Source organism: Simochromis diagramma, unplaced genomic scaffold (genome assembly GCF_900408965.1).
Source record: "Simochromis diagramma unplaced genomic scaffold, fSimDia1.1 OVJJ01000402.1, whole genome shotgun sequence".
Lineage (NCBI taxonomy): Eukaryota > Metazoa > Chordata > Actinopteri > Cichliformes > Cichlidae > Simochromis > Simochromis diagramma.
This window is the reverse complement of record NW_024386972.1, coordinates 8,424,813-8,451,101: the sequence shown is the minus strand read 5'-3', so window position 1 is coordinate 8,451,101 and position 26,289 is coordinate 8,424,813. Positions and strand designations below refer to the sequence as shown.

At 40.9% G+C, this 26,289-nt stretch overlaps 4 protein-coding genes across 13 annotated transcripts in view; 3 read left to right on the top strand and 1 right to left on the bottom strand.

Moving 5' to 3' along the window:
- The window catches only part of tanc2b (tetratricopeptide repeat, ankyrin repeat and coiled-coil containing 2b), a 166,455-nt gene extending 158,852 nt beyond the window's left edge, over positions 1-7,603 (top strand). For 8 of the 10 annotated variants that reach the window (XM_040038992.1, XM_040038989.1, XM_040038991.1 and 5 more), the window contains 3 exons: positions 2,721-2,867; positions 3,029-3,129; positions 3,292-7,598. In XM_040038992.1, the coding sequence (XP_039894926.1) occupies positions 2,721-2,867; positions 3,029-3,129; positions 3,292-5,362 (2,319 nt within the window). In that variant the 3' untranslated portion in view covers positions 5,363-7,598. Of the gene's footprint in view, positions 1-2,720; positions 2,868-3,028; positions 3,130-3,291 lie in introns of all 10 variants that reach the window. The other 2 variants (XM_040038987.1, XM_040038986.1) reach the window with 1 other exon arrangement.
- An 89-nt stretch (positions 7,604-7,692) lies between these two features.
- g6pc3 (glucose-6-phosphatase catalytic subunit 3) lies at positions 7,693-11,701 on the bottom strand. Its single transcript, XM_040038998.1, has 6 exons — positions 11,370-11,701; positions 9,813-9,919; positions 9,616-9,706; positions 9,380-9,498; positions 8,702-8,843; positions 7,693-8,593 (listed from the first exon to the last, which is right to left on the bottom strand). The coding sequence occupies exons 1-6, from the start codon at positions 11,585-11,587 to the stop codon at positions 8,251-8,253; spliced, it is 1,020 nt and encodes a 339-aa protein (XP_039894932.1). The 5' UTR covers positions 11,588-11,701; the 3' UTR covers positions 7,693-8,250.
- Positions 11,702-11,759: 58 nt separating this feature from the next.
- On the top strand, positions 11,760-19,959 carry lsm12b (LSM12 homolog b). The gene is made up of 5 exons (XM_040039000.1): positions 11,760-12,100; positions 14,733-14,866; positions 15,513-15,622; positions 18,046-18,172; positions 19,713-19,959. Exons 1-5 carry the CDS (start codon positions 11,974-11,976, stop codon positions 19,803-19,805), a joined length of 591 nt encoding a protein of 196 aa, XP_039894934.1. The 5' UTR covers positions 11,760-11,973; the 3' UTR covers positions 19,806-19,959.
- A 302-nt stretch (positions 19,960-20,261) lies between these two features.
- Positions 20,262-26,090, top strand: LOC120737997 (leucine-rich repeat-containing protein 17). Its single transcript, XM_040038997.1, has 2 exons — positions 20,262-21,866; positions 24,836-26,090. Exons 1-2 carry the CDS (start codon positions 21,570-21,572, stop codon positions 25,604-25,606), a joined length of 1,068 nt encoding a protein of 355 aa, XP_039894931.1. The 5' UTR covers positions 20,262-21,569; the 3' UTR covers positions 25,607-26,090.
- Positions 26,091-26,289: the final 199 nt, after the last annotated feature.

The following is a 26,289-nucleotide window of genomic DNA, read 5'->3' as shown; positions in this document are numbered from 1 at the left end:
AAGCCAAAGACATTATTTAAATAAGATCTCAGTAGTGTTTGTCCACAAATGAATTTAAATTGCTAATTAGATATTTTGCAATTTATCCATCTAGATTGTTTTGGTGCACGTTGCCCAATTTTGGAAGCTAGTACATGCCTATCCCCCATCTTCGTGAACACGAGAATGAAATGACGTAGGAGTTTCAAAGGAATACTATAGATACATCTTCTCAAACATCATAGGTGTGTTTGACTGTCTGTGACCTTGACTTGAGTGTCAAGGTCACAGAGTTTTCTGAAAATACTGTGAACGCGATAACTTGAGAAAGACGCCATCTTGGATTTTCAAATTAATATCATAGATCCATCTGCTTGGAGGGTGAGGGGTAGCCCACCAGTATTTTCTAATGTGTTATAGGTGCTTAAACGGTACAAATGGACTATTTTAGCCTGTGATGTAGTCGCTAGAGAATATTATGGTGCAAAAATATATTGGGCATAAGTTTTGTGGATATAAAATACATATCATTGGGAAATTAAAATCACACTATGTTCTTATAAGGTGTTACAAGTGGGTATTTTAAACCTCTTTTTAGGTGGTTGGGAAAAATGATGACATCATAATATCTGGTTTAGAATAGAAGATGAAGTGCCTGCGTGCTCTTTATGGTTCTTCAACTCCTGATCATGTCGGGGAAAATTTGCATTGGCTATTTGCTGTAATGATCTTTTCTTTCACTTAAAATAAATGGAATTAAAGAGGACCCAGCTTACGGTGCTAAAAGTGGAAACAATGCTAAAAAAATAACTTAGCAGAAATGTCTCTTTCCAGAAATCAGTTTCTCAAAATAAATCGAGAGCAGTTTTGTTTGGGGAAACCGCTCAGATGTTTGACTGTAATGCCGGCTAGCTGCGTGCTTCTTCTGGCTGGTCATTGTAGTTTATTAAAAAGAAAATAGTTCCTACATAAAACAGCTTACACCAAAATGTATTAGACGATTTGATTTGATGCAATTTATTTATTTGTTGTTTGGTTTCTGGAAAGAAACTAAATGTATTTTAAGAAGGTAGAAATCTTCTATTCTGTCTATTCTACAAAACTTGGCAATTCACAACAAAACCATCCAGATGGATGAATAGCACTGCAACAGTACTTGGAAAAAATGATTTTGGAATTTGGGTGCAGTGATTAGTCCAGCTGGCTCCGTACAAGAAAGTTCCTGATTCAAAATAACTGATTGTAATCATGTATTGGGTGGAAAATAAATGGTTACCAGCTGAAACATCAAATATCTGAAGAATATGAAGTTTTCATGTTATCCTGTGTGGGTACTTCTTTGCACAGTCCAAATACATGCTTGGTAGGTTAATTAGTGATTAGAAGTTGTCTGTAGGAATGAATGTAATGTGTGCTATCATCCCATTATAGCTAGAATATATTAATATCACAATAGTGTGCCCTGAGGTGGATAAGTGCTGAAGAAATAAGTAAATATATATGTGTGTGTGTGTGTGTGTGTGTATATATGTATATATATATTAGGGGTTCAACTATACATGTATCGGTATTGAACCTTTCGATACAGTGCTTTCGGTTTGGTAAGCATATGTATGAACAATACAAAAATTTTAATTTATTTTATCAACTTTTCTTCTGACGATGCTGTCTGTGTTGAGAGCTCAGAGGATCTGCGTTAGACTACTCCGCCTAGGCTGTACTGTCGAGCGCAGATCCACTGAGCTCAGCGCAAGCTAGTGAGACAGAAGCTAAGCTCGTAGCAACGTGGCAACTGCCTCAACGCTACCCGAAATTGAGCCTCCTCCACCCTCATTCAGATCTGGCGTTTGGAACTATTTTGGTTTTCATGTGAAGTATGACCCTGATGGACAAAGGTAAAACAGTATGTCGGATGTGCCACGCAATGCTCAATTATATTGGTGGGAACTAGTGCGTAGCACAGTTAGCTCGTTAACATGTTGACACCGTCCAGCCCCACGCATGGAGCGATCCAGGGTAACTTGTTAATGGAGATTTCCCGCGTTATGGCGTTAACGTCATTTTAATGAGATTAACGCTGACAGCACTAGTGGGAACACAATGAATATGACTGCACATTTACGCTGACATCATCCTAGTGCAAAGACATATGGAAGCAGACAAAAACAACAAGCACGCATGCTACAAACTTCACCTGAGTCATTTAGACAGCAGTTAGCACAGGATTCTCCTTATGGGGACCTGATATGTTTAATATGCTGCAGAGAATATACCACCGAAGAAGCATATAGTATAGCTTTTATTTTGGAAAGAGCCATTTCTCTGTTATAAACTGTCTTTTCCAAAGATGAGCGATTTCTCGATCAGATAGATTTATTTATTTTTTTATTCTTTTGTTTCAGCAACATTAAATTTAAAAACTACTTTTGAGTTAAAATATATATTTATAAATTTAATAAATGACAAATTAAAAAGGCATGAACATTTTTTTGTATCGAAAAAATATCGAACCTGACACCAAAGTATCGAACCGACCCGTGAATTTTGTGTATCGTTGCACCCCTAATATATATGTGTATATATATGTATATGTGTATGTATGTATACATATGTGTGTGTGTGTATGTATGTGTGTGTGTATATGTATGTGTGTATATATATATATGTGTGTGTGTGTGTGTGTGTGTATATATCATAAATGAAGGATAAGCCAGATGTATCTTTTTGTATTTGTCCAACAGAAGGGGAAGGTGAAGGAGGCTGCACAGCGTTATCAGTACGCTCTCAAAAAGTTTCCACGCGAAGGCTTCAGCGAGGACCTTAAGACATTCAGGGAACTCAAAGTATCGCTCTTCCTCAACCTGTCCCGATGTCGAAGGAAAATGAACGTAAGTCAGCAGAAAAGCAGCAACAGTGAAAAACACTAAATTGTTAAAACTGAAGGATGTTACTAAAGCCTTTGATGGTTAATGATACTATTGGCCACATGTCAATTTCTCTCACTGTTCTGTAGTGTTCATTATTCTTCTCCTGTGCTTAATCTCTCCAGGACTTTGGGATGGCTGAGGAATTTGCTACTAAAGCGCTCGAACTGAAACCAAAATCTTATGAGGCATACTACGCCAGGGCACGCGCCAAGCGTAGCAGCAGGTACACTCATTTTTATCCTTGTACAGATCAGAAGAATGCTTTCCTTTTTCCTTACCCCTTTCTCCGTGGTCTTCCTTTTTAAAGGATCTCTATATTCTTCCCCCAGATTTTACAGTTTTGTGTAATTTGCTTTATTTATTTATTTATTTTCTATTATTTTAGACAATTTCCTGAAGCCTTAGAGGACCTGAATGAAGCCATAAAGCAGTGCCCCAATAACAGAGAAATCCAGCGGCTGCTCCAGAGGGTGGAAGAGGAATGCCACCAACTTAACCAGGAGGAGCACCAGCAGCAGGACCTGGAGCTGGAGCCTCCTCCCTCACCCCCTCCTACACCTCCCCCAGAAGAGGAGGAGTCCCTGTCTCTGTCCATGCCTCTCCCCCCTCCACCAGAGCCCCGTCTGGAAGACATGGAGCCCGTACAGGACTTGTTTGAGGATGAGGACTACCTGGAGCAGGAGCTGGAAGCCATGTCGATGGGTCTGCCCCCACCCGAGTCCCTCTCAAATCCCTCCAGCCTTCCTATAATTCAGAGTCCACCCCTCTCCCCCACACATCCAGATCAGATTTACTTGGCTGGAGGCTCACCCATGGGCCAGCCCTATGAATACCACCCCACCTCTTCCTCCATGTCCTCCCCAACTCGGGGCTCCTACCAGCCCACGTCACCCTCCCTCTCTCCAACACATCAGAACTCCCATTACAGACACAGTCCCCCTCACACCTCCCCAGTACACCAGCCATCCTACCGCTTCAGCCCACCTCCTATGGGTACCGGGGGTCAGGGGATGGATCACCAGAGCCCACCGCCTTCCCCTTTACGTCGGGCTGCTCAGTATAGAGCCAGTCCACCGTTAGAAAGTGTTTGTCTGTACAGGTCTCAGTCTGGGTCACCTGTGCGCTATCAGACAGAGCAGCTTCCTGGAAGACCCAAATCTCCCCTCTCCAAGATGAGCAGCCAACGTTCTTTCCAGCTGAGTTCGCAGCCCTCTTTATCCTCACAACACCACCAAGCCCAAGGCCTCCGTCTGCAGCCTTCCATAGCCCAAATAGTCCGCACAAACCAGCCCAGCAACGTAATGGGAAATAGTAGTTATGGTGGCCAGATGGGCCACTCCATGGGTGGTCGCTATCAAGGGGGTTCAGTGGATGTAGAGAGCCGCTTGGTGTACCAACCCTCACTGGATGGACGGTCAATGTCCCAAGTCCAGGCCAGCCTCAGTTCTGGGGCCCTCTGTCAGCACGGCGGCCGAGGAGGGGTTATGGAGTCGAGCCTGTTGAAGGATGAGCTACCCCAGCGCCCCTCCTCTGCCTACCGCGCCAGCAGTGGGGGCCCGGGGGGCATCCGTTACAGCCAGACACCTCAGATAAGCCGCAGCCAGTCAGCCGCCTACTACCCAGTCTCTGAACACGTTCTTGAGCGTGCCAATGCTATGCCCCCCTGCCAGCTGGGCTCTCCCGAGATCCCCCATATGGTTAGACGCCCTGTGAGTGCCAATACTACTGAAATGAAGCAGCATGTGCCCACCCCTAGGCCTCTCATCCATTCTCAGAGTGTAGGCCTTCGATTCTCACCTTCCAGCAACAACATCTCAACTGGATCCACCTCGAATTTAGCCCCGGGTTTCAGGCCTTCCTCTTCCATTCAGCAGATGGAGATTCCCTTACAAGCCACATACGAGCGCACCTGTGATGACATCTCTCCCATCTCTCCCTCCCAGGGTGGTGGGGGGTTGTATCAGGGAGAGACCACTCGCTCCCGCAATACGCCTTTTATGGGGATCATAGACAAGACGGCTCGGACTCAGCAGTACCTGCATCAGCCCTCACGGTCCAGGGCAATGACATCTATGGACTCTGCCATCAGCCCCACCTCCCCCGGTCAGCTGGTCCAGCAAGGTTCCACCTACAGTCCCCCCGCCTCACTGGGTAATATCGCCTACTACAACAAGACCAACAACGCCCAAAACGGACACCTGTTAGAAGAGGATTACTACTCCCAGACTCAGCCCCCCTCTCTGGGAAAGCTGGCCAATGGCTCCCGTGGCAGTGGGGACATCCTGGAACGGGTCAGCCAGGTGCCCACCTACCCAGACGTGAAGGTGGCGAGGACTCTGCCCGTGGCACAGGCCTACCAGGACAACATGTACCGACAGCTCTCGCGTGACTCCCGGACCCAAGGCCCCACCTCCCCCATCAAACCAAAGAGACCATTTGTGGAGTCGAATGTGTGATGGCCTGTCTGTGATTGGATGGTTGGACTGGGCTTGTTAGTGGAACTGAGAGAGTAAAAAATATTTAGCTCGACAGAAGATGTGATGGGGTGTGTGTGTGTCATGGACGAACTCATCTCAACGAACTCACTAGAGAAAGAAAACCACAAAGCCAACAAACACACTTTAGGGTATTAGACATTATCTTATATGAAAAACATAACGGTGAGAAGTGATTCTTTCAATATCATAATCTGCAAACAGGTAGGATAACAGGAGGATCGCAAGTTCTAATCTAAATCAGAGACCAGTTCACTTCCGACACGTGGCACATTGTCCCCACGTGTGACCACATCAGGTGGGACTCCAAGAGTGAAAGTACTACTCATCGGACTCTACTTGTGGACTCTGTATCCATCTTCTGTTCTTTCAAAGTGTGCTCTTAACCAAGGTTGCTAGTAGGCTCTATTCTATGTAATACAATATTATATGTTCAATACTGTACATTGCTCAGAAAATACAAATGGCTCAACAACTCAGTACTTAGAGAAAAATGACAATATTTATAATTAAGTTATATATTGTACATAAAAAGAAAACAAAACATAGTTTGCATTTTGAATTTTATTCTGTCAACCCTGCCTCTGTGTCACACTGCAAGTCATACGGATGTGGAAAACCGACCGGTGGACAAGGGACACAGACAAACTTTGACTGATGAAGTTACCTCTGTTGTGTCAAAATAAAAACAATTTTGCTATAATATAATGCAAGCGAATGTGTCAACCTGCAGATTATTTTTTGATAGATTAGTTAGAAAATGATAAAGTTATCATTCCCACTTCCCCAGCAACATCTTCACAGCATATTTTGCTCTATCGGCAAACCAAAAGAGTTTAAGGAGAAAGCAGAAGAGCAACAAATCTTCACCCTCTTTCAAATGATATCAGTCGATAATCACAGTAATTAAATATGTATTGTCTGTCAGGCAATAATAGCAAATTATTTTGGCTGCAACTCGTCTTTCACTCAGTTGGGTGCTTTTATCAAATGGCAGAAAAATCAAAATCAAAGTTTGCCTCTGTCCCTCCTCCGTGTGAGCGATGGCGGAAAGTACTCAGCGACTAAAAGCAAGCAAATGCATACACAACCACTGTTACCAACCTTTCCCTTTCTTCTGCATTGTTTTTATGATTTCTTTTAAATCATAATGCATTTTTATTCAGCCACTTCTGCACTAAAATGCCTGACAAGGTCTTAACTAAGGGTGCACTTTATGTATTTTACTTACTTTGTTGTTACGATTGTTACATTAGGAGTAAGTGAAAGTGGGCGTGTGATCCGTCAGATCGCTGATCAGTGCTAACCAGACTACGACAGACACTTATTATGTGAATTGCAATGCAGTGGTGAGTGACAATGTTCAGAATCTGGGATGATATATAAACTTTCTAGCACAAGAGGTATGTATTGGCTCAGATATTTCACTCTGTCCAGTTCAGGTTTGTTAGATAGTTTGTCTGTTTAGAGAGGCAAATCATACTTAAGTAATTCCACCTCATAAAAATATATTCCTCTAACTCTAAATCACTGGTTTTGACACCATGTCCACTGGCACACGTCTTCTAAATAAATCGAACCTACTGCAACAACAAAAGCCTGAGATTTCAGTATCCAGGAGCTCTGTAATTTGGAGTTTGAGTCATAGAGATGATGAATAATGAAAATATTGAAGTAATTTATATATGTGGGAATGATTATAGACTATTTGTCTGTAACATTTTATTTTGGATGTCTGATAAAGAATAAATGGAGACAGTTGTCCTCAGTTTCACCTGCTACTGGAGAGAAGCCCTACTTAACTTTACAGAAATGAAGGTATAAACTGTATTATACTTAATTTAAACAGGACTTTTTAAGTTGAGGTTATTTGAGGGTGTATGGTTTCAAGCTATCTGTGTATATTAGTTCGCTGTAAATAGTCTGATGCATGTTCTATTCTTTCCATGACCTCAAGCAGAAACATGTATAGCAGTGTCTCTGGTGTGTGTGTGGTACAACGTTTGGATTAAGATGAGGAGACTGCTATCCCCCGAACTTATCCTTGTCATTTTCCCTCAACCACGCCAGACAAAAAAGTTCTTTTTATTTTATTTTAACATATTTGCTTGCTGAGCAGAGTTCTCTTGTCTGTAAATGTGAGCTTTCAGATCGCTGTGAAGTTTAATTAAAAACAATAAAAAAGAATGTGTTTTTATCTCATGATAACTGATTGTAATCTGTACAGTCGAACATATGTATTGGAAAAAAGGAGAACATATTTATAAATGGTTACCAACTGAAACACGCCCTGCATGTCAATCATTTATTTTTTACTGATTTGGGAATAACATAGGAATGTAGCTTTCAAGTTTTTCGGTCACAAAGCAATAACACAAAACTGAGCATCAGACATCTGCGCAATGTTCAAATTCTTTGCCTTTCACTAGTCGCAAATCTGAGGTTTTAAACCTCGGTAACAATCTTTGACTCGTAAAGATTCAAACAACACAAAATGCACATAAAGAAAGTTGCACTTTTCCCAATAAAGTCGATATTTAGCAAAAATACTGTAGTATTTACAACACTTATGATTGCACTAGATTCACTAGAGACATACTTTACGCCACAATGTCTCAATACCGGCACTTTTAAAATCATCAAATAAAAAGAAAAACACAGGTCACAGACTGGATAAAAGGCCATTGTTTAGTGAATTTTAAGACGTGAAAATTAAACTTAACCCATACCCATCAAAATGGTTCTGAAACGCAGCGAACATTAAACATTAAATGTGTTTATACAAACTCTGAAGGAAACTCCAGTTTTGGGAGGTGTTTAAGGTGCACATCATGTGTGGAGGAACTCTTCTAGTCTTTCTTTTTTTTGAATGTTAATAGATGTACCAGCCCAGGCACAAGTACCATAACGATCAGAGGCACTAGGACGAATTTGACAAAGAACAGGCTGTAGAAAAGGCCCAGTGGTCGGACCGGGAGCGGTAGACGATTCACGTGGTAAAGACCCATGGATGATACAGCCATAGACAAAGCTCTGGGAGCCCAAGGTAGAGACCATCCACCAGGCTTCCAGTACTGTGCCAGCCCCAAACCCAACAGGGCCCCACAGTCTCGGGTGAGAGAGGAGAATGGGGCTGTGTCCAAACGAATCCATTCTGCATGGCTGCACCATTTCTTGGCCAAAGCAATAGACCTGTTGAATCAAAAACATGACCGGTCATGGAAGGAAGTCCCTTTATATTATCACAATATATACTGATCAGACTCACTGATTAAACATTAATGTAATAGAGTAACTCACCAGGAGAGGTCAATTCCCAGCTGCTTTAATCCAGCATGGAGCATCAGAGCTCCGAACAGCAGCCCAAAACTTAAACTAAAGAAGAACAGCAGGGGGCGACCTTCTGGTACTCTGCAGCTCAGGACAATCCCCAGAATGAAACCTGACAAGAGCATTTCATCAGATTAAGCTGCACACATGGGAAAACTACCCTATGGGTCTGACAAATCCAATTATGAAATTCTTTTTTGGGAACTACAAAAATCCTGTAGAATTGCACGGATAGTTGATAGCAAGCAGCTCAAAAACCAGCACAAGTGATGATGGAGTGCACTAGTTCTACATCTGTGTTAGAAATATTAACACTGAATAATGTTTTGGAGCAACCAATGCTTTGATTCAGGGGACACCTGTTTTAGGAGGGGCATCAATCATTTCAGCAAATCACATTCTGCAGCACAGCTGCATATTTACACAATCTAGGTCTTAAACATTCTTGCCTGTAATCCATTAGAGTCAGTCAGTGAAAATATTTAGTGTATTTTGAATTTAAACCTGTATGATTTGCAGCTGTGATCATATATCAAACAAAAATGGCTTTTACACTTTGGAGATCACTGCATTTGGCTTTTAATATACTTTTTATAAAGTGCCCCGCCTTTTTCAGAAATATGATTTTTGCATAATATGTATTCAGACCTGTAATGGAGCCAGCAACGACCTGATGAGGAAAGTGTGCGAGGATAAAGATCCTGGAGATTCCAACTGCAACAAGCATCACCACATAGAGGACGTAGGGAGCAGCTGATAAGAGAACACTCCGGATTCAGAAAAGGAGAGATTTGTTTAAAAGTAGTTCCAATGTGCAGCAGTTTTGTGCATTTTTAGAGCCAAAGCAGCATACTGCACTGGATTTAGCTTAAACAGGGACGTACCTGTGAGAACGGGAGTACAGAAAGGACCCCAGCGAGGACACAATGACCCACCAGACTGCTGCTGTCACCATCGCATGTCCAGACGGACTGCCTGAGAAACAGATGCCAACTTTGGACTTGGAGATCTGAATGTTTGATGATTTAAGGACATTGGCTATGACTCAGACACAGTCTATTTGTCTAAGACAACTTCTAACCTGGGCCTGTTTCACAGGTGGACGGAAACTGGTGAATTTTCGGTTGCTTGTTGACAAAAAGACGCGATTCACCGATCCACCAGAATGGCCTCTCTCCAAACAGCAACCTGATTAAAAATAAATATAATATATAAATACATTTACACACACCCCAAATAACACAAATACATTCAAGGTCATGGCTTCACTATATTTTACTACATTTAATACGGTTTTTAACTTGTTGAATCTAAGACATTTTTTTTCTCCAAAAGCCTCTACATATTTACTCTTCATTCTTCTTTTTACTTTACTGAATCTTATTTAGTTCAAAGTTCCTTACTGTATTATATTTGGCTTCTCTATACCTCTCCATGAACACTCGCAGAAAATAATTAGTGTAATCAGAAATATCTAAATCAAAATAATACATGGCTTTTAAAAATCTATATTATGTCCATAGTAGTTTAGTTGTATTGTTTCTCTACTTGGTACATTTGTAATGTCTTTTGTATTTTTCCTTTTTTTTCCTTAATTGTTGAGGATTTGGGGCTTCATTTTTTCTATGCATGTTCCTCTGTCTTTTGCATGTTTTCCTTAAATTTATCTTGTTTTATTTCAAGTTTTTAATGGTATAATGTAAATGCATTTATTATAATGAAAAAAATGTATTTGTAATAACATTGTAACAACAATGTTATTAGTATGCAGGATCGCACCAAAGTATATTTCAGATCTTGAGGTCCTCAGCTAAGGCTGCTCTGGCCACCCCATAATCTCAGCTGGAAACCAAATGTGTTCAGGCTTTTTCTGTCAGGACACCCTTTCTCTGGTACAATCTGCCTGAGGAGATTTAGCTCATTATAATCTTTTAAATTTCTTAAAGAGACGTTTTACGAGCATTCTTTCCACTTCGTGTTACCACTTTGTTGTCTCTCATATTTGCTTTATTTTATATTCGTATTTGCTTCTTTTAGTAATCATTTTTTAATTGATTTATTTTCGGTCTTTAATTCTCCCGTTTATCTTTGCGTTCTCAGTATTCATATACCTTATGTTGTTTAATTTTTATTTCTTATTAAACGTTTTATTTGCTGTTTCCTATCTCACCTTGTGAAGCATTTTACAACTTTGTTATTATCCATCTATATCGTTGCTTCCCTAAAATTTAATCCGTTGACAATTTTGGTCAAATTTATGTTATATGGTTACTTCTTGTTTTTAATTTCCGTTTCTTTTCGTCACTTTTCTTGTTACACTCCAGGCTGTTTGTGGGGAAAATTCCATTGAACGGTCCCAAAGGTTCCGCTCATTTCTGTTTCACGTCGGACTAATACAGGGTTGTACTACTTTGCTGTACCGGAAGCAAAGACTAAACTAAAATTATTTTTATTTGTTTAAACTGGAAAAAATGAACATGTGCAGGCGGTCTTGAATATATAATTAACAATTTTAATGTGAAAAAAGTTATGTATGTAATGTAGCAACATGCTAGCATGAGACATACAACCGCAATGGTAAGTGTAAAAACTAAGTTGGACGGGAATATTCAAATCGTGCTTCATTAAAACGCCTTACCATTTGAACACTAAGTTTAACCACTCCGATATAGCTGCCATCCAAAGCACCGCTACCCCAGCTCTCCTGTTGATGAAATAAGTAAAAGGAAAGACGAGCAAAAAGGCTGCTTTAGGGTCTCCCATATGAGTGACCGTAAGCCAGAATTTCTCCTGAGTCTTCGTCCTCTGCTGGAGACCTTCGGCCATCCAGACGCCTTGGGTATAAATCTCCTCCATTCCTTTCTGCCTTCTCCCAGTACAAACACTTTGATATGTAGATGGAAATCTAAAGACAGCCCTTTATTTGATGTGTTACAATGAATTCCACAGTACTGCTCTACATCCGGTAGGGGGCGGGGCACATCGGAAGGCGGTTCAATGGGAAACAAAGCGACATCCTTCGTCGAAGAGAGAAGTTGTATTCGTAGTAGTTCTGCAGTTGAAGACCTTAGTTAGTGATTCAATGACACAACTTTACTTAAACTAGATTTGATTTGGCAGGAATTATAATTCATCACATTAGAAGAAACGATCGACGTACTTTTGTTACGCTCAGGTTTCGTCTCCATACGACATCGCGTCGCTTTACGTAAAGCAGGCGCTCCGGTTTCCTGGCGGAGAAGATGGCGGCTCCTGGACCCGGGGAGTATTTTAGCGTCGGGAGCCATGTCGCATGCGTCACATGCTTGGGCCAACGTCTGCAAGGAGAAGTTGTCGCGTTTGACTACCAGTCCAAGATGTTAACTCTGAGTATCCTTTTGTTTGTTTCGAGCTGCGGATGGAGGGGTTGCTGGCCTGCCTGGCTGCAAGGGCCTGTAGGGTAACCGAAATGTGGCAAATAGTGATCCGCGCAGGCGTAATTGGTGCTAGCAGAAGCACACACGTTTGCCCGTTTTATATATTTTCTTGTTTCAGATAGCACCTCATCTATCTTCTGTCTGTATAAGCCTTTAGTTGGGGTTGCCTGGTAATTTCTTGGCCTCTCGTTAGCCGCTCTAGCAGCGCATGTGTTTTGAATCCACTCATTGTATTGCCAGCCCTCAACATGGATCACTATCTGGCAACGAATCCTCGTAAGGCATCATGGCTGTGTGCTCTCAGCAGGCACAACCGTTGCTAGTTAGCGAGCTAACTGATACTGGGAGAGTGTCGCGTGTTGATGGTCCACATATTGACCTCACATGGTTGGTGGTGCCATCAGCCGGAGATGCTCACGATTATTTGTACAAGTTAGAGATTAAGTGGTTTCCGAGTCCACGCTACACAATCAGGGTGCTTTTAGCATGTTAGCATGCTAGATTTCGGTCAACCCCACACTGCAGCTACTGGCTAGCTCAATTAACGGGTTTGGCGTTCTCAAGCTTATCAGCTGGGCTGTAAATATTGTGTGATTGTGCCACAGTTCATTTTAACACGAGTCATTTGGGTGGGAGTAATAACTTACTTACTAACACTAGTTTGCTGGCGAACATGTCTACACCCATCAGTGTGAGTGAATGAGTGAGTGAGCGAATGTGCATCTTATCATGTTCCTTTATCTCTGATCAGAGTTAATTGCACAGACTCGAGAGGTTATCGTGTAGTTGTCGTCATTGTGGCCAAACTTTGAGGTGATTAAATCAAATGAAGAGTGGGGAGCGCTTAGAGCTGATAGTCATGGTCTTTCTAAGTGTTAGTTTAACACTAAAAACACTTTGTGACGTTATCTGAGCTGTAGAAACGCCTGGACACCTACTTTCAGCTCTACAATGTGTGATAATGACGTTATAAACGTGTAAGTGTGCTCAATAGTCATACAGGCATTGTATGTATTGTATGACTAATCGAGGTAATATGTTCACATGCTAAGTTTGAATGCAAGGCCTGTGTAAAATCAGATGACTTTTCTTATGTATTTATCGACTTTCAGACAGTCGTTTCCAATGTATTTATTGCAAGAATTCGGTTTATTCATCAACAGAAGTCATAACTTAAGATGGTTTTTTTTTGTTTTTTTATGGATCAGTTTGCCAAAAAACATATACCGCTCAGTTAGATCTAATGTTCATAAATGGTGTGCCTTGGGATTTGGTGAGATCCATCTATTATTTAAGCAGCTGCACTAGAACTTAATGAGTTGAATTTATATTTGCTAAATTAGCGAACTTCTAAGGTCCCAAAAGATGGTGAGGAAAACAGGACAGTGGATCACTGTATTTTGTGAACCAGAGAGTGGGCAATCCCCTGCCTATACAAAAGAGACTATCTGTGAATGACAGTATTATCTTTCAAGACAAGTTGACTAATCTTAACATTATTCCAAGACGGGATACTTAAACCCACACTCGATTTGAATTAGAGGCAGACAGTTTGTTGGAATATCTGTGGAGGGAAACTATATGGCAGTAGAACTTACTGCAAAGTGCAAAAGGGCTATTTTGCTACAGGCGTGCTATCATAAGTGTATAGTCAAAAGAAGAACTGATTGCATGGAGGATGTTCTATGCAGATGTGAATTCATGTGTGCCATGAAATGTTGGTTTGCTCTTAGGTGCACAAAACCTTTTAAAACTGCTGCTGTGATATAGAACCCAGAGCGAAACAAAAATCAGACTAGTACTGATGTTACGCTTGAGTTCCCAAGTCAGCAGTTTACTGTTGAAGTAAAATTCCCTGAGAGTTGTTATAACTAGTTACTGTACAGTGAGAGGAAACTTTACGTGTTATGACTTAAATAAATAACAAACAGGCAGTGTTAAAGCCCAAACAATGTGTGTATTTCCGGTCAGTCATAGAGCGAGCCAGCCCTGTATTAAGTAGCAATAATAATAACACTTTAGTAATGTAGCTCTTTTTGAGACTTGGTTACAATAAGCTTCACAATCAGTAATCAGCAAGAGAAGGTAAAATGGTAACAGCAGCAAGTAAACACTGAAAAACTTGGATAAACTTGATATGACGGGTAATAAATAAATCAATGCAGTAATAATAAATGAAAGTGGAGTGGTGATAAAGCAATTTCACTCGCTAAAGGCCGTTATGGTAAGTTGTAGATACTGGGTTTGCTGACCTCGTTATGGGTGCTTCGTGACTGTGGATCAGTACATGTTTTTTTTTTTTTTTTTTTTGCAGTTTTTCTTCTCATAACACATTTTAGCCGTCTCCATTCATTCTTTCATTCATTCATAGATGCTACAGGTGGCAGCAATGCTTTCGGTAGTCCCATGCTGTAACTGGCACTACCTTTCACTGTCAGTGTTTGTCAGCCAGTGTTCTCTGAATAATGAGCTTCTCTGTGCAGAAAACCAATGTCCCAAGTTCTTCAAGGGGACAGATAATAGTCATTTTTGTTCTGTCATTCACTGTCACAAAGTTGTTTGCCTTGACCTAAGTGCCTTCAAAGAATGTGCTTCCTCCAGTGGTAAGCCAAACCTCAACGACGTCATCCTGATCAACTTAGCCTATGTTTCTGATGTGGACATTATAAATGACCGCACTGAGACTCCACCCCCTCTAGCATCACTGAATGTTAGCAAGGTAAGTCCAATAATTTATTTTCTTTTTATACCATTTATTGGTTTTTATGCCTCGGGTTACATCAAGTGTGGTGGGTGTCAGGCGCTGTTGGTGAATGGGCCAGGATATCTCCTAACTTTACAATGAGGATTGCCTGAATGCTCCAAAAATACTTGGCCCTCAGTGAAATACTGTATTCTTTTGGCCAAAATGCATTTGCCGTTTCGGCTGCGTTTTGAAGAGGCTGTGAAATGGGGCTGGCATCGTCAGTAGGTCTAGAAATAGACTTCTGAGGATTGAGACCCTGATTTGGAAAATTGGAACGCAGCAGAAATAAAAGTCAGTGTTTATAGATTATTTCCCTCCCCCCACTTAAATAAAGTAAGCCCAAACTGAGGCCGTGAATAAATGGAGACCTGTCGAGGGTGTTTAAATGCTGAGATATAAACACTGCCTCTGTAATCCTATGCGGGAAAGTGAAATGTACTTTTATATAAACCAAGTTCACTGCTGGAGTGCTGAACCTAAAATCACAATTGGAACCTGAAATTTAGTTTTTGCAGTTAAAAGAATAAGCTGTTCTTGTTTCAGACCAAATATTTGATGTGCCTAAAGAAAAAAAAAATTAAATAAAAAAATGCTGTGTGTTCTGTTTTAATCTTTACAGCTTGCCAATCGAGCACGGACAGAAAAAGAGGACAAGCTGTCCCAAGCCTATGCAATCAGTGCTGGGGTTTCTGTGGAGGGCCAACAGCTATTCCAGACTATTCACAAAACGTAAGAACTTTATGCTACTGTTCATTCACTTCACAGGTCAGATGGGGGTAAATGTTCACCTGATCGGGTCAAATTTCTCACTGCATACTATATGTATCATTGACCACTAATTTGTGAGTATTTTATGCCACTAGTGGCTTAAATTACTTAAAGGTCTTCATCATTCAATCAAAATCAATGGAAGGACACTCACTGACCATCTTGAATCCTACAAAGAGATTATAACAACAAAGACTTTTAATGTCATGTCAAAAAGGGAAGTAAAATATTCAAAAGAAAACCCAACAGTTCAGCAGAATCATGCTGCTTATTTAGAAAACAGAAAGCAATGACATCATTTTTTTCCTTTTAAAAAAGCTGACTTTGAAAGTTTGAAATGTGAACTAATATAATTTTGTCTCTAGCCATGTTAAAAATGAAAAATTCACAGTGTACACATCTGTACATTGTGCAGATGTGTACACAACAGTGAAAACAAACCAGTAAACTTGCTGTTTGAAGAATTAGATTGAATTGTAAATACATAGATTTTTTCTTTTTCCCCATTGTCAAAACTTTCAGGGATTTTCTTGATAGTTTAATAACCTCACAGTTGCATCAGAGCAAAGCTCTTGCCAGCATTCAGATACAGTTATGACCGTATTTATTTGGACAGAATGGACAATGACAACTTTAATTTTAGCTACACTGAAACCTGCTTCAAGTTACATTTATACAACTGGTGCATAACTCTTGGCTTTCCCAAAAAGTTGATCCTGTTCATCTGGACTGGTTTTCAGCGGGAGAAACGTTTCATCACTCATCCAAGTGACTTCTTCAGTCTTAGCTGACTGCAGGTCTCCCCAACTTTATAAACAGTACATTTGCATAGTGACTGAAATACTAATGATCAAGGAACTGACCTCACAGCCCATTGTTCCTTCAGTGGGCTAGTTTCAGTCCTTCAGTTTCAGTCTGATCACAGTTTTTTATAAATTAAGCAGGTAAAAAGTCTGGTGATCATCGTGGCTTTAGAGTTTGGAAGCTGTTTCTGTGAATCTACGACATGTGATCAAAGGAGCTGTCAATGCAGGCCAGAAAGACATGTCTGAGAGATCATAGATTCTAGATTACAGTGCAGCAACTACTCCTGGCCATCATGCAGTGTTGGATGAAGTAACAGCAATGACTAGTTGTCTGTGGGCTCTTCACTTGTCTGAGTCCATAACGGTGTTTAATGCCCTGCTTTAGGCTGCAGAGTCAAATCTCGATCTTTGTAATTGTAATGGGGACAGATGGATGCTTTGCTGGGCTTCGCAATTTAAAAAAAAAAAAAAAAAAAAGAAGAAGAAGCCTGGAACAGTGGTAGGTGATCACAGGATCCTTTCTATAGTCAATAAGAAACACCCCCATCATATGTCCATCATAGAGAGAATACTCTGTGACAAGCTGCAAAATGGCGATCGTTGATCAGTCACAAGGTCAGGTTAGTGGGAAGAAGGAACAAAAAAAGGGGGGAAAGCCAGACCTGTTTAGGAACAGCATTATTTGGACAGTCAAATGCAGCTAGGTTGACTGGAAAGAGCTTTACAATGCAAATTGAAACTTACTGAGAATGCACTACAAAAACAAAGCGAAAGTTGTTGGAAGGCAGAGATGTTGAATTTCAACAATAACCTGATCTTAACCCACTCGAGCAAGAATTTCCTTCAGTTGTGTGATAAAGATCTGGGAAAAGGAATGCAAAGTATTAAACCCAGTCATTGATGTCTGAGATTTAGGAGTAACTCAGGATCAATATTAATGGGGGAAAAAGTCCTTGGCGACTAAAAGATTAAAAATAGTTTTATTTAAAAGTGGTTGATATTTGTAAAGCTTTCATATTTTTGTGCAACCTGTTGAAATAAAGCTCTAATCTGTAAATTGAAACCGAAATGTATTTTCATCTTGTTCCCTTTGAGCTGATTCATGAAGATGAATGCGCCTCTTGATAATTTAACTTTTACACTTTGTGACATGAAGGAATCAGGCTGAAGTTTCAGATATCTGATCCAGCCATGTTTTAACCCTGAATCAGACTGTAATTGGATACCTGTCTGAGCCTTTTCCTTCTTCTTTAGTCAAAGGTCATATTTTGAATGAAACGGTCATCTTTTTTGCAGCTCACATAGTTTTTGATTTAAAATGTTTTCAAAAACACAGGAGACCAGATGCCCCACAGAATTGTTCACTCAGAAATGTGAAGCCTGTCCATTGTTGGCTCTGGTTTCACTTTCAGGTCGTTAACTCTCCGTATGACAAATGTGCTGCTTGTTTAACCTGCTTAAACTGGTTACCTTAGAAACAGAGCTATAGATGTCATAAACACTAGTATGAAATTTGCAGAAAGAAAACAAAAAAGCCTTTTCAGCTGTGGCTAAAAGGTCGTTTTCTTTTCTTTACAGCATCAAAGACTGTAAATGGCAGGAGAAGAACATTATTGTGATGGACGACGTCATAATCTCACCGCCTTACCAGGTTGAGAACTGCAAAGGCAAAGAGGGAAGCGCTTTAAGTCATGTACGCAAAATAGTAAGTACTACTACACTTTCTATTTTCACATGTGTAACTGTTTATTTCATGATGACTTTGTCTTCAGCTTTTGCTTTTACTTGATTGGGGGGGTTAGAGACGAGTGACATTTTCAGACTTGATTTTTTTTTTCTCTTTTTTGTGTGTGAGCATGTGCTCATCTCCACACGCTTGCAAGTTTGGATTAATCTAATAAATCCGCAAATCCCTCGACCTCTGTTACTTCACCTTTGTCCGTGATGAGTGCCCCATATGCTGCATTTTTAACAACAGTTTTTTGAAGTTGTATGCAAATGTGATCGCTGTGCTCTGTGTTGAATGTTCTGTTCTTGGTAGCATGCGTCACTAATTCCCTGAAGGCATATAATCGTTCTTATTGAAGGAGTTCAGTTCCACTCTTAGCCTCTTCCTCGCTGACGATTTGATCGCTTTTCTAGGAAAATTCAAGTCTGTAAATCTGTGCTGTCTTGTTTTGGGCACAGACAGAAAACGGTGTAAATGGAAAGTGGAAATGTTCCCCCGATTAGACACTTTTCCCCCCACCCAACGCAGTGTAAGACTTCCACATTCAAGTGTATACAGTAGGTGTGTGTCTGTCACATAAAGCTGCTCAATCGTTACAAACTATTATCAGGAATATTTAGCACAGTCATTCGTAAACTTAAGAGTCTCATCTCGAAGGGGGATGACCAGTGAATAAGCTGCAGGTCAACTGCTGGAGGGAGGTGGGTGCAGACAGGGATGGGGACCTTGGATCACCTGCATGGCAGCAACAGGGTGAGCGATGGAGAGCTTAAGCTGACTGCCAGCTGTTAGGCACCACAGAAAGCGAACTGTTGTGAGACACCCTGAGCAATCAAGAGAACCACTAATAGCACTTTACACAGGTTCATATATGGAGACTTTGTGAGTTTGACTTTCGGTAAAAAAAAAAAAAAAAGTTACGGGGGGGGGTGTCTCTGGCTTTCGGTCCTCCTCTGTGCAGAAATCACGTGTATTTTTGTGCCATGGAGCTGAGAGCAGCTTCTTAAATATGCCAGTCATTGGTGTTGCATTCGGTGGCCTCAGGCCTCATTCTCTAGTTTTTATACACCCATTCCCATCACACTCCAGAACTTGACAGACACTTTGTTGATGGGTACCAGATGGTCATGGCTAAACACGATTTGAATTGAGCAAGACCACATTCATTTAGCTATTAACTTTAGCTATGGTCCCAGTGAGGGGAACTTAAAGATAAGCATGTGTTTGGGGGGGGCCGTAACAGTAATTCGTCATAAGACTTGCTTTTTATATTTGGAAAATGTTTGTTGAGCTTCTCGGAGCCGGTGACTTGTTTTGTTTCACGTCAGTTGTGACTCAATTTTGTTGTTATTCCTATCTTTGGTTTTTCCAGGCTGAAACAAGTTCAGATTTGTCTCGTTTCTGTCAATTTGGTGTCTCTATGTTCTATCTGTAAACCATAGCTGGTTCAAGTCTCACCATAGTAATTTTATCTATTAATAATGTTTTCTTTATTGTTTTTGCTTTACCCTCACAGGTTGAGAAACATTTTAGAGACGTGGAAAGTCAGAAGTCCATGCAACGTTCACAAGCACAGCAAACACAGAAGGACTCCACTTTATCTTCTTGAGTTGGCGGTGCGGGTCGGCCGGAGAAGGCGACGCGGGTGGTTTTGTTCCCACTGCCAGACAAAGTCGGCATTCCTTCTCCACAGTCGGAGACCACCAGGAGGAGCGCTGAGGGCCCTGGATCCCGAAGATCAAAATACCATTAAATGAAAAAGACAAAAAAAGAAAGAGGAAAGATTAAATCTTAAATTAGACTTTATAAAGAATAATTTAAACATGAACCATAAACCAACCATAGTTTCCTTAACTAACTTGTCTCATTCTGCCCCCACTCCTCCCCTCTTGTCCTTGAAGCCTTTTCTTTTTCCCGCCCTCCTTCCTTTGCCTTCAGTTCCATTTCAAAAAAGAGAAAACTAGAGCAGTCAGAAAGGCTTGTTAGCTTTATTTTCTGTCATTGTTTCCTTTCTTTTCTTTTTTTTTTTCTTTTTTTTTTTTTTGCTGTATCCATGTTCTACTGTCTGTATTTTCTGTATTTTAAACAAAATGTGACTTGAAATGCCACACTTTAAAGGACATTTTCTAAAATAAAAGTAACAAAAATTCTGACTGTAATACCGTAATTTTCAACGACTTTTTTTGAGAGCAACTTGTTTTTGGTTTTTTTTGTTTTTTTTTTTAAATTGCCAGAGTGCTGTCTTTTTCTTGTCTTAACCCTGATTTTTATATGACATCCTCGGAATACATTTGGCTGCATTCCTGAGGAACCACTTCACTTGTGTCACGTGAACTCAGACTGACCATCAGCTGTCCTCAGTAAGGACGTTTTAATCAGATACGGGTTACACTCGGGTTTCACTTTCTGTCCTGTTTGGTAGCGTTGTAATCTGTGTAATTACAGGAAACTGACGCCATGTCTCTTTCAAATTAATTATTTAAATGTTTTAAGCCTCTGGGTTACTCTAAAGCTGGTTGATGACATTTGCCTCCATCCTTCTCAGTAAATCAGTGTGAATTTTTAAATGAGTACCACTAATGGAGCTGCAGTTATGTGGAAAAAATGTTCTTTTTTTCCTTTTTCTGGGTGGAAGTAAGGCTACATTTCAGGTAGGCTGATGGTTGTTGTTCAGTGATATCTTGTGGTTGTCTTAATGAATTATTTCAACTCCAAAATGTCAGAAAAGTGTGAAAAATGCTCCCAAAGGTGAAGTCGATTTTTTTTTTTTTTTTTTTTTTTTTTTTTTTTAATATATAGAAAGGTGTATTTTTTAAAAATAACATTATACATAATAGTCAATTTTTAATTTCTTTGGGGCAGTCTTTAAATATTGAATTGTTTTTGCTGACTGATCCTCGGTGCTTCCAATATAATGGTCCTGATGCTGAATGCTGTACTGAAGATTTACTTTTAAAGAGGCTTTTCCATTACATTACTACCAGTGCTACCTTTACCATAATAGAGATTATAAAAACTCATACAATCTTATGTAACATGTTGCTGAAATCACAGGGATATGGGAGTTCTATGATGAAAAAGAGCTTAATATATCCATATAGAAGAGCAGATGTAAATCCTTACTTTAGGAAAGGATCCAAAATGGACCAAGTTTGCTGCCCTGATGTGGTGGTTATGTGATCATCTGTTTAAGCCATTAATCCCTCTCTAATCGGGAACCGTTCGATGTTTGCTCATGGAGAATTTGTTGAAATGACAGCGTTATCGTGCCCTTGCAACAAATTCTCTGGGTTTCTACATGTATTTCTCGGAGGGGCTACAAGAGGGTAACCATGCCTTTCAGCAGGAGTGAGGTCACTCAGATTCCAGCAAGATGCCTGGCTTTGGCTGCACTATGCTGGCCGCGATGTTCCTGCTCCCTCTCCTCCTGAACGCCGTGCTGGGCTTTAAACTGTGCCCCAGCCCCTGCTTGTGCTATGAATCTTCAGACCTGGTGGACTGCAGGTCTCGTGGGTTGACCCGGGTCCCATCCAGCATCTCCCACGGCACCTGGCTGCTGGATCTAAGTGCGAACAAGGTGACAGAGGTGCACACCAGGTCTTTCATAGGACTGTGGTCACTCAAGATCCTCCTCATGTCCAACAACAGCATCCATATTCTGCACCCACAGGTACGTCAGTAAGAGCTGGTTATTGTGTGTTTTCTGTGTTTGATATTTTAGTGCAGCTGTAGAAGTCTTTAGATTCTTACATCAAAGAAATAACCACACTTAAAAAGGAGTACTGCAATTTTCTAATTAATATTTTAACATGAACTGGTTATTGAAGTTCTCTTTCAAAGTCAGTATTTAGTGTCAGTTTGTAGTCTTAGTTGAGGTCTTAGGGGGTTATTATAAATTTAGATTGTGGGTGGATTTTGTCAGAGGCATATTTGAGAGGTTTAGAACTGATATTACAATGCGGACGGCACACACAGTCATGCAGATGTCCTGAGCTCGATAAACAAATGCAGACATTTTTCCAGGACAACCAGCAAAGCAAATTTAACCAAACTGACAAAAGCTCTATATTTTATTTCTGCGAACTAAAATCCATCCTTTCAATCCTGAATGGTTTATCTAGTTCAGGGTTGCACAGGGCAGCTGGAGCTTATCTGAGTTGTCACGTATTAAACCCGATGAGATGAGAGGCAGAGTATATCCTGGCCAAGTCTACGCTACCACAGGGAAATGAAGAGAAAAAAAACGTTCACTCACATTAACATACAGCCAAGTTAGAATCAGCAGGTAACCTAACAAATGTGTTATCTACAAGAAACTTGCTTAGATTTTCAGTGGGGCATTAGTATATGCAGTACTGTGCAAAATTCATGAGCTGAAATTCGTTTCTTAATATGTTGCTAGGAAGATGGGAAACGAGTGCACTTTATTCGAGTGTGCACACATACATGGAAATGCAGTAAATAAGGTAAACAGAGTTTGTACAATTCTAACAAACTTGAAAGTCAAGATTTGGTAGGACCAGCTTTTAATCTTCTGCACCACCTAAACTTTCTCTATGCTTGCACTGCACTGGCAGTGTGTTTGGGATCAATGTCATGCTAAAAATTTAAGACACTTCCTAGATTATATTGCACAGTATGATGGTATTTTACTTTTCATCTCTAACCTCCACTGGCTACAATGCAAACCAGGAAAGAGCCTTCGCTGTGTTTTACAAATGGATGTAGACAGCCTTATTCTTTTCAGGGTCGCGGGGGGGCGCTGGAGCCTATCCCGGCTGTCTTAGGGCGAGAGGCGCGGTACACCCTGGACAGGTCGCCAGTCTGTCGCAGACAACCATTCGCACTCACATTCACTCCCGCATTCACACCTACGGGCAATTTAGATGTTTTTCAATTAACCTATCCCCACAAAGTGCATGTCTTTGGCTTGTGGGAGGAAGCCGAAATACCCGGGGAGAACCCACGCAAACTCCACACAGAAAGACTCCCTTAACTGCTGTGAGGCAACAGTGCTAACCACCGTGCCGCCACCTCCATACATATTGATGACAATTTAAACCAAAAAAATTAAAACTTGGATTTGTCAGCCCGTAAGAGGTGTTGTCCTTGATTTTCACTCCAGCTCTTGTGTGTTTTGGCATACCTCAACCTTTCCTCCATTTCCCTTCCTTAAGAATGGCTTCTTGACGTCCAATCTTCCACTGAGATCATTTTTAATGAGGCTGAAGGAACTGATGAATCACTAATTTCCTGTGCCAGGTCATTGCTGGACTTTTTTACTGGTTGTTTTTTTTTAAAGGAGATGACTGTCACACCATCTACTTATTCTTTTTGCCTCCACTTGTCCATTTTCCTCATTTTGCACACCATGCCAAGTTTTAAAGAACTAATTGGTCTTTGGAAATCACCATGTTGGTGCAAAATACAATTTCATGTCTTTCAAACTGTGTAAATTTTAACATTTTTCATAGTCTCAACTAAAGAAAGGGGAGCAAATGTGTTTTTGTCACCAGGCTGCAAATAACAAAGTGCCAAAAGATATTGTTTAAAAAATGGTTCTTTGCTAAATTGTCGATGTGTAGACACAACACTCTTTCAACTTGAACTCCCTTGATGCATTTTTTTTTATGTTTAATGATTAATAAGTCAGTGTTAAGTGTCTTAACAAACAAACATACTTCCAAAAATGATAAAAGGACACGGATGCGTGAAAAAGCAGCCAATGCCCAAAGATAACCTTGACTTTAGCACATCCATCCATTTTTGCTGCTCATCTGGTTTCGGGGGCAGCAGTCTAAGCAGAGAAACTCAGACTTCCCTTACCTCACTTACCGCCTCCAGCTCTTCTGGTAGGACAACAAGACGTTCCCAAGCTAGCCAAGAGACAGCAAGTCCCAGCAAGACTAGGACTTGCTGGGACTCTCTCCAGCAAGTCCTAGTCTGCCCCAGGGCCTCCTCCCAGTAGGACGTTCCCGGAATACCTCACCTAGGAGGTGTCCAAGAGGCATCCTAGTCAGACCACCTCATCTGGCTATTTTCGATGTGGAGGAAAAGCAGCTCTGCTACGAAGCCCTCTCAAATAACAGAGCTCCTCACCCTATATCTAAGGGAGAGCCCAGCTACTCTTTGGAGGAAGCTCATTTCTGCCGCTTGTATCCAAAACCAGAGCTCACGACCACAGGTGAGGGTTGACCAGTAAGTCAACAGCTTCACTACTATATAATATTTAACTCTCCCCCCCCCCCATAAAGACAACATTTGACCTCTCGTGTTCCCTTCATGACGAGTTTTGATACATCAGTTCATATCAGTAAAGATGTGGTTTGATGACCTCACAAACTTTTCATATCCACACCCGGTTAAAATTTCTATTTCTCCAATCAATTCAAAAATAAAATATTTCAATTAAACAGAGACAAAAAAAAAAGTCTGCACAGCTTTGTTTGGGATTTTAGCTTGGTGGAAAAAAACCCTTAAATTTCCCTCTGGAACCGATTTCCTGAGATGAGATGCAATATATATTTAAAAGTTGCTGTGAAAACACACCCGATAACTGACCACGTTTTAAGTTAAACCACAATTCAAACTCAGCTGATTTGAGTAACGTGTTGTTTCTAATTTCTTTTTCCATTTTAGTCTCTGTCATCCCTGCAGTTTCTGGAGAAGTTGGATTTGAGTTTTAACCGGCTGCGGTGGCTCCCTCAGGACTTCTCTCAGGGCCTATACTCCCTCCAGGAGCTCCGGCTGAGCAACAACCTGCTGCAGCACTTAGACTCCAAATCACTGGAAGACTGTGGCAGCTTGAGGAAACTGGACCTCAGTTACAACCACATCCGAGGACTGGACATCAAGGCTTTGAGCAGCCTGTCTCGACTGAGCTTCCTCAACATGGAGGGAAACAGGCTGAATGTTCTTAAAGATGGCCAGCTGAACAGGCAACAAACTTTGGAAGTCCTGCTGCTCAACTACAACAACATCTCAAAGATTGAGGCCGAATCTCTGGCTCCCTTGCGAAGGCTCTCTCTGCTAGGTCTCAAGGGAAACCAGCTAGAGCACATAAGGTTCAAGACCTTCCTGAAGCTCCAGACAACCAGCACCTACCTTCAGATGTCCCTCAACCCCTGGATCTGTGACTGCGAGCTGCAGCGCATCTTCGGCAAGATCAACCACGTGCGACATCTGCGCGTAGAGGACTACAAGGACATCATCTGTCACGCTCCCGCTCAGCTAGCCGGAAGTCTCCTGGCTTCGATGGACAGCCAGCTGTGTATAGCTGAGACCGCCTCAGTGCTCGTCATCACCATCACCGTGATGCTCGCTGTGATTGGTGCTCTGGTAAAAGCGGAGCGCAACCGTAAGAACAAACAAGCCTCAAGTGAAGCAGAGTCCCAGGGACAAGAAAAGTGATACTTTTTACTCATTTACAGGAACTCTAGGACTAATATGTGACCTGATTCTGGATGCTGAACAGCAGACGAGTACAAATTATCACATTCTATTCTGTTTCAATGCTCTTTAAGGCTTTTTATACTTATGAAGCAGGCACTGTAGGAAAAAGGAGAGAAATCAAAGTGAAAATGGCTCATGTAGTAGCATAGTAAACAATCCAAATTTACCCATATGTTCTGGGTAACATGAACATTAAGTGTCATCTTGTATACTTGCCTAAAGAATTTTTTAATGAGACGCAAACTTTGTCTTAATCTACAGATTACAGCAAAAGAGCGCGAGTAGGGCCTAGAGAAAAGCCTGAGCACTATTCCGGTGCGTGTAGGACTCATTCAACATCAGGCTACCTCCGAACATTTTTGAAATTCCCTTTACTTAAAAACATAAAACCAACATATGACTAAAAAAAATTATTGAAGTCATTAATGGAATAAATGGAAGCTCAAAGGTGCATCTTCTTTAGCCAAGTATAAAAACACATTCAGGTGTTTTCTTTGTGTTGAACTACATGTTGGTTTAGACACTGACACAAGCCACACATTAAATATAAAACCTCCATAAAGGCTTTATGCATATTTAATCACTCATCCTGGTAATTATACCTCCTAAACACACTGCACAGTCTTGGACATGAAGGATCT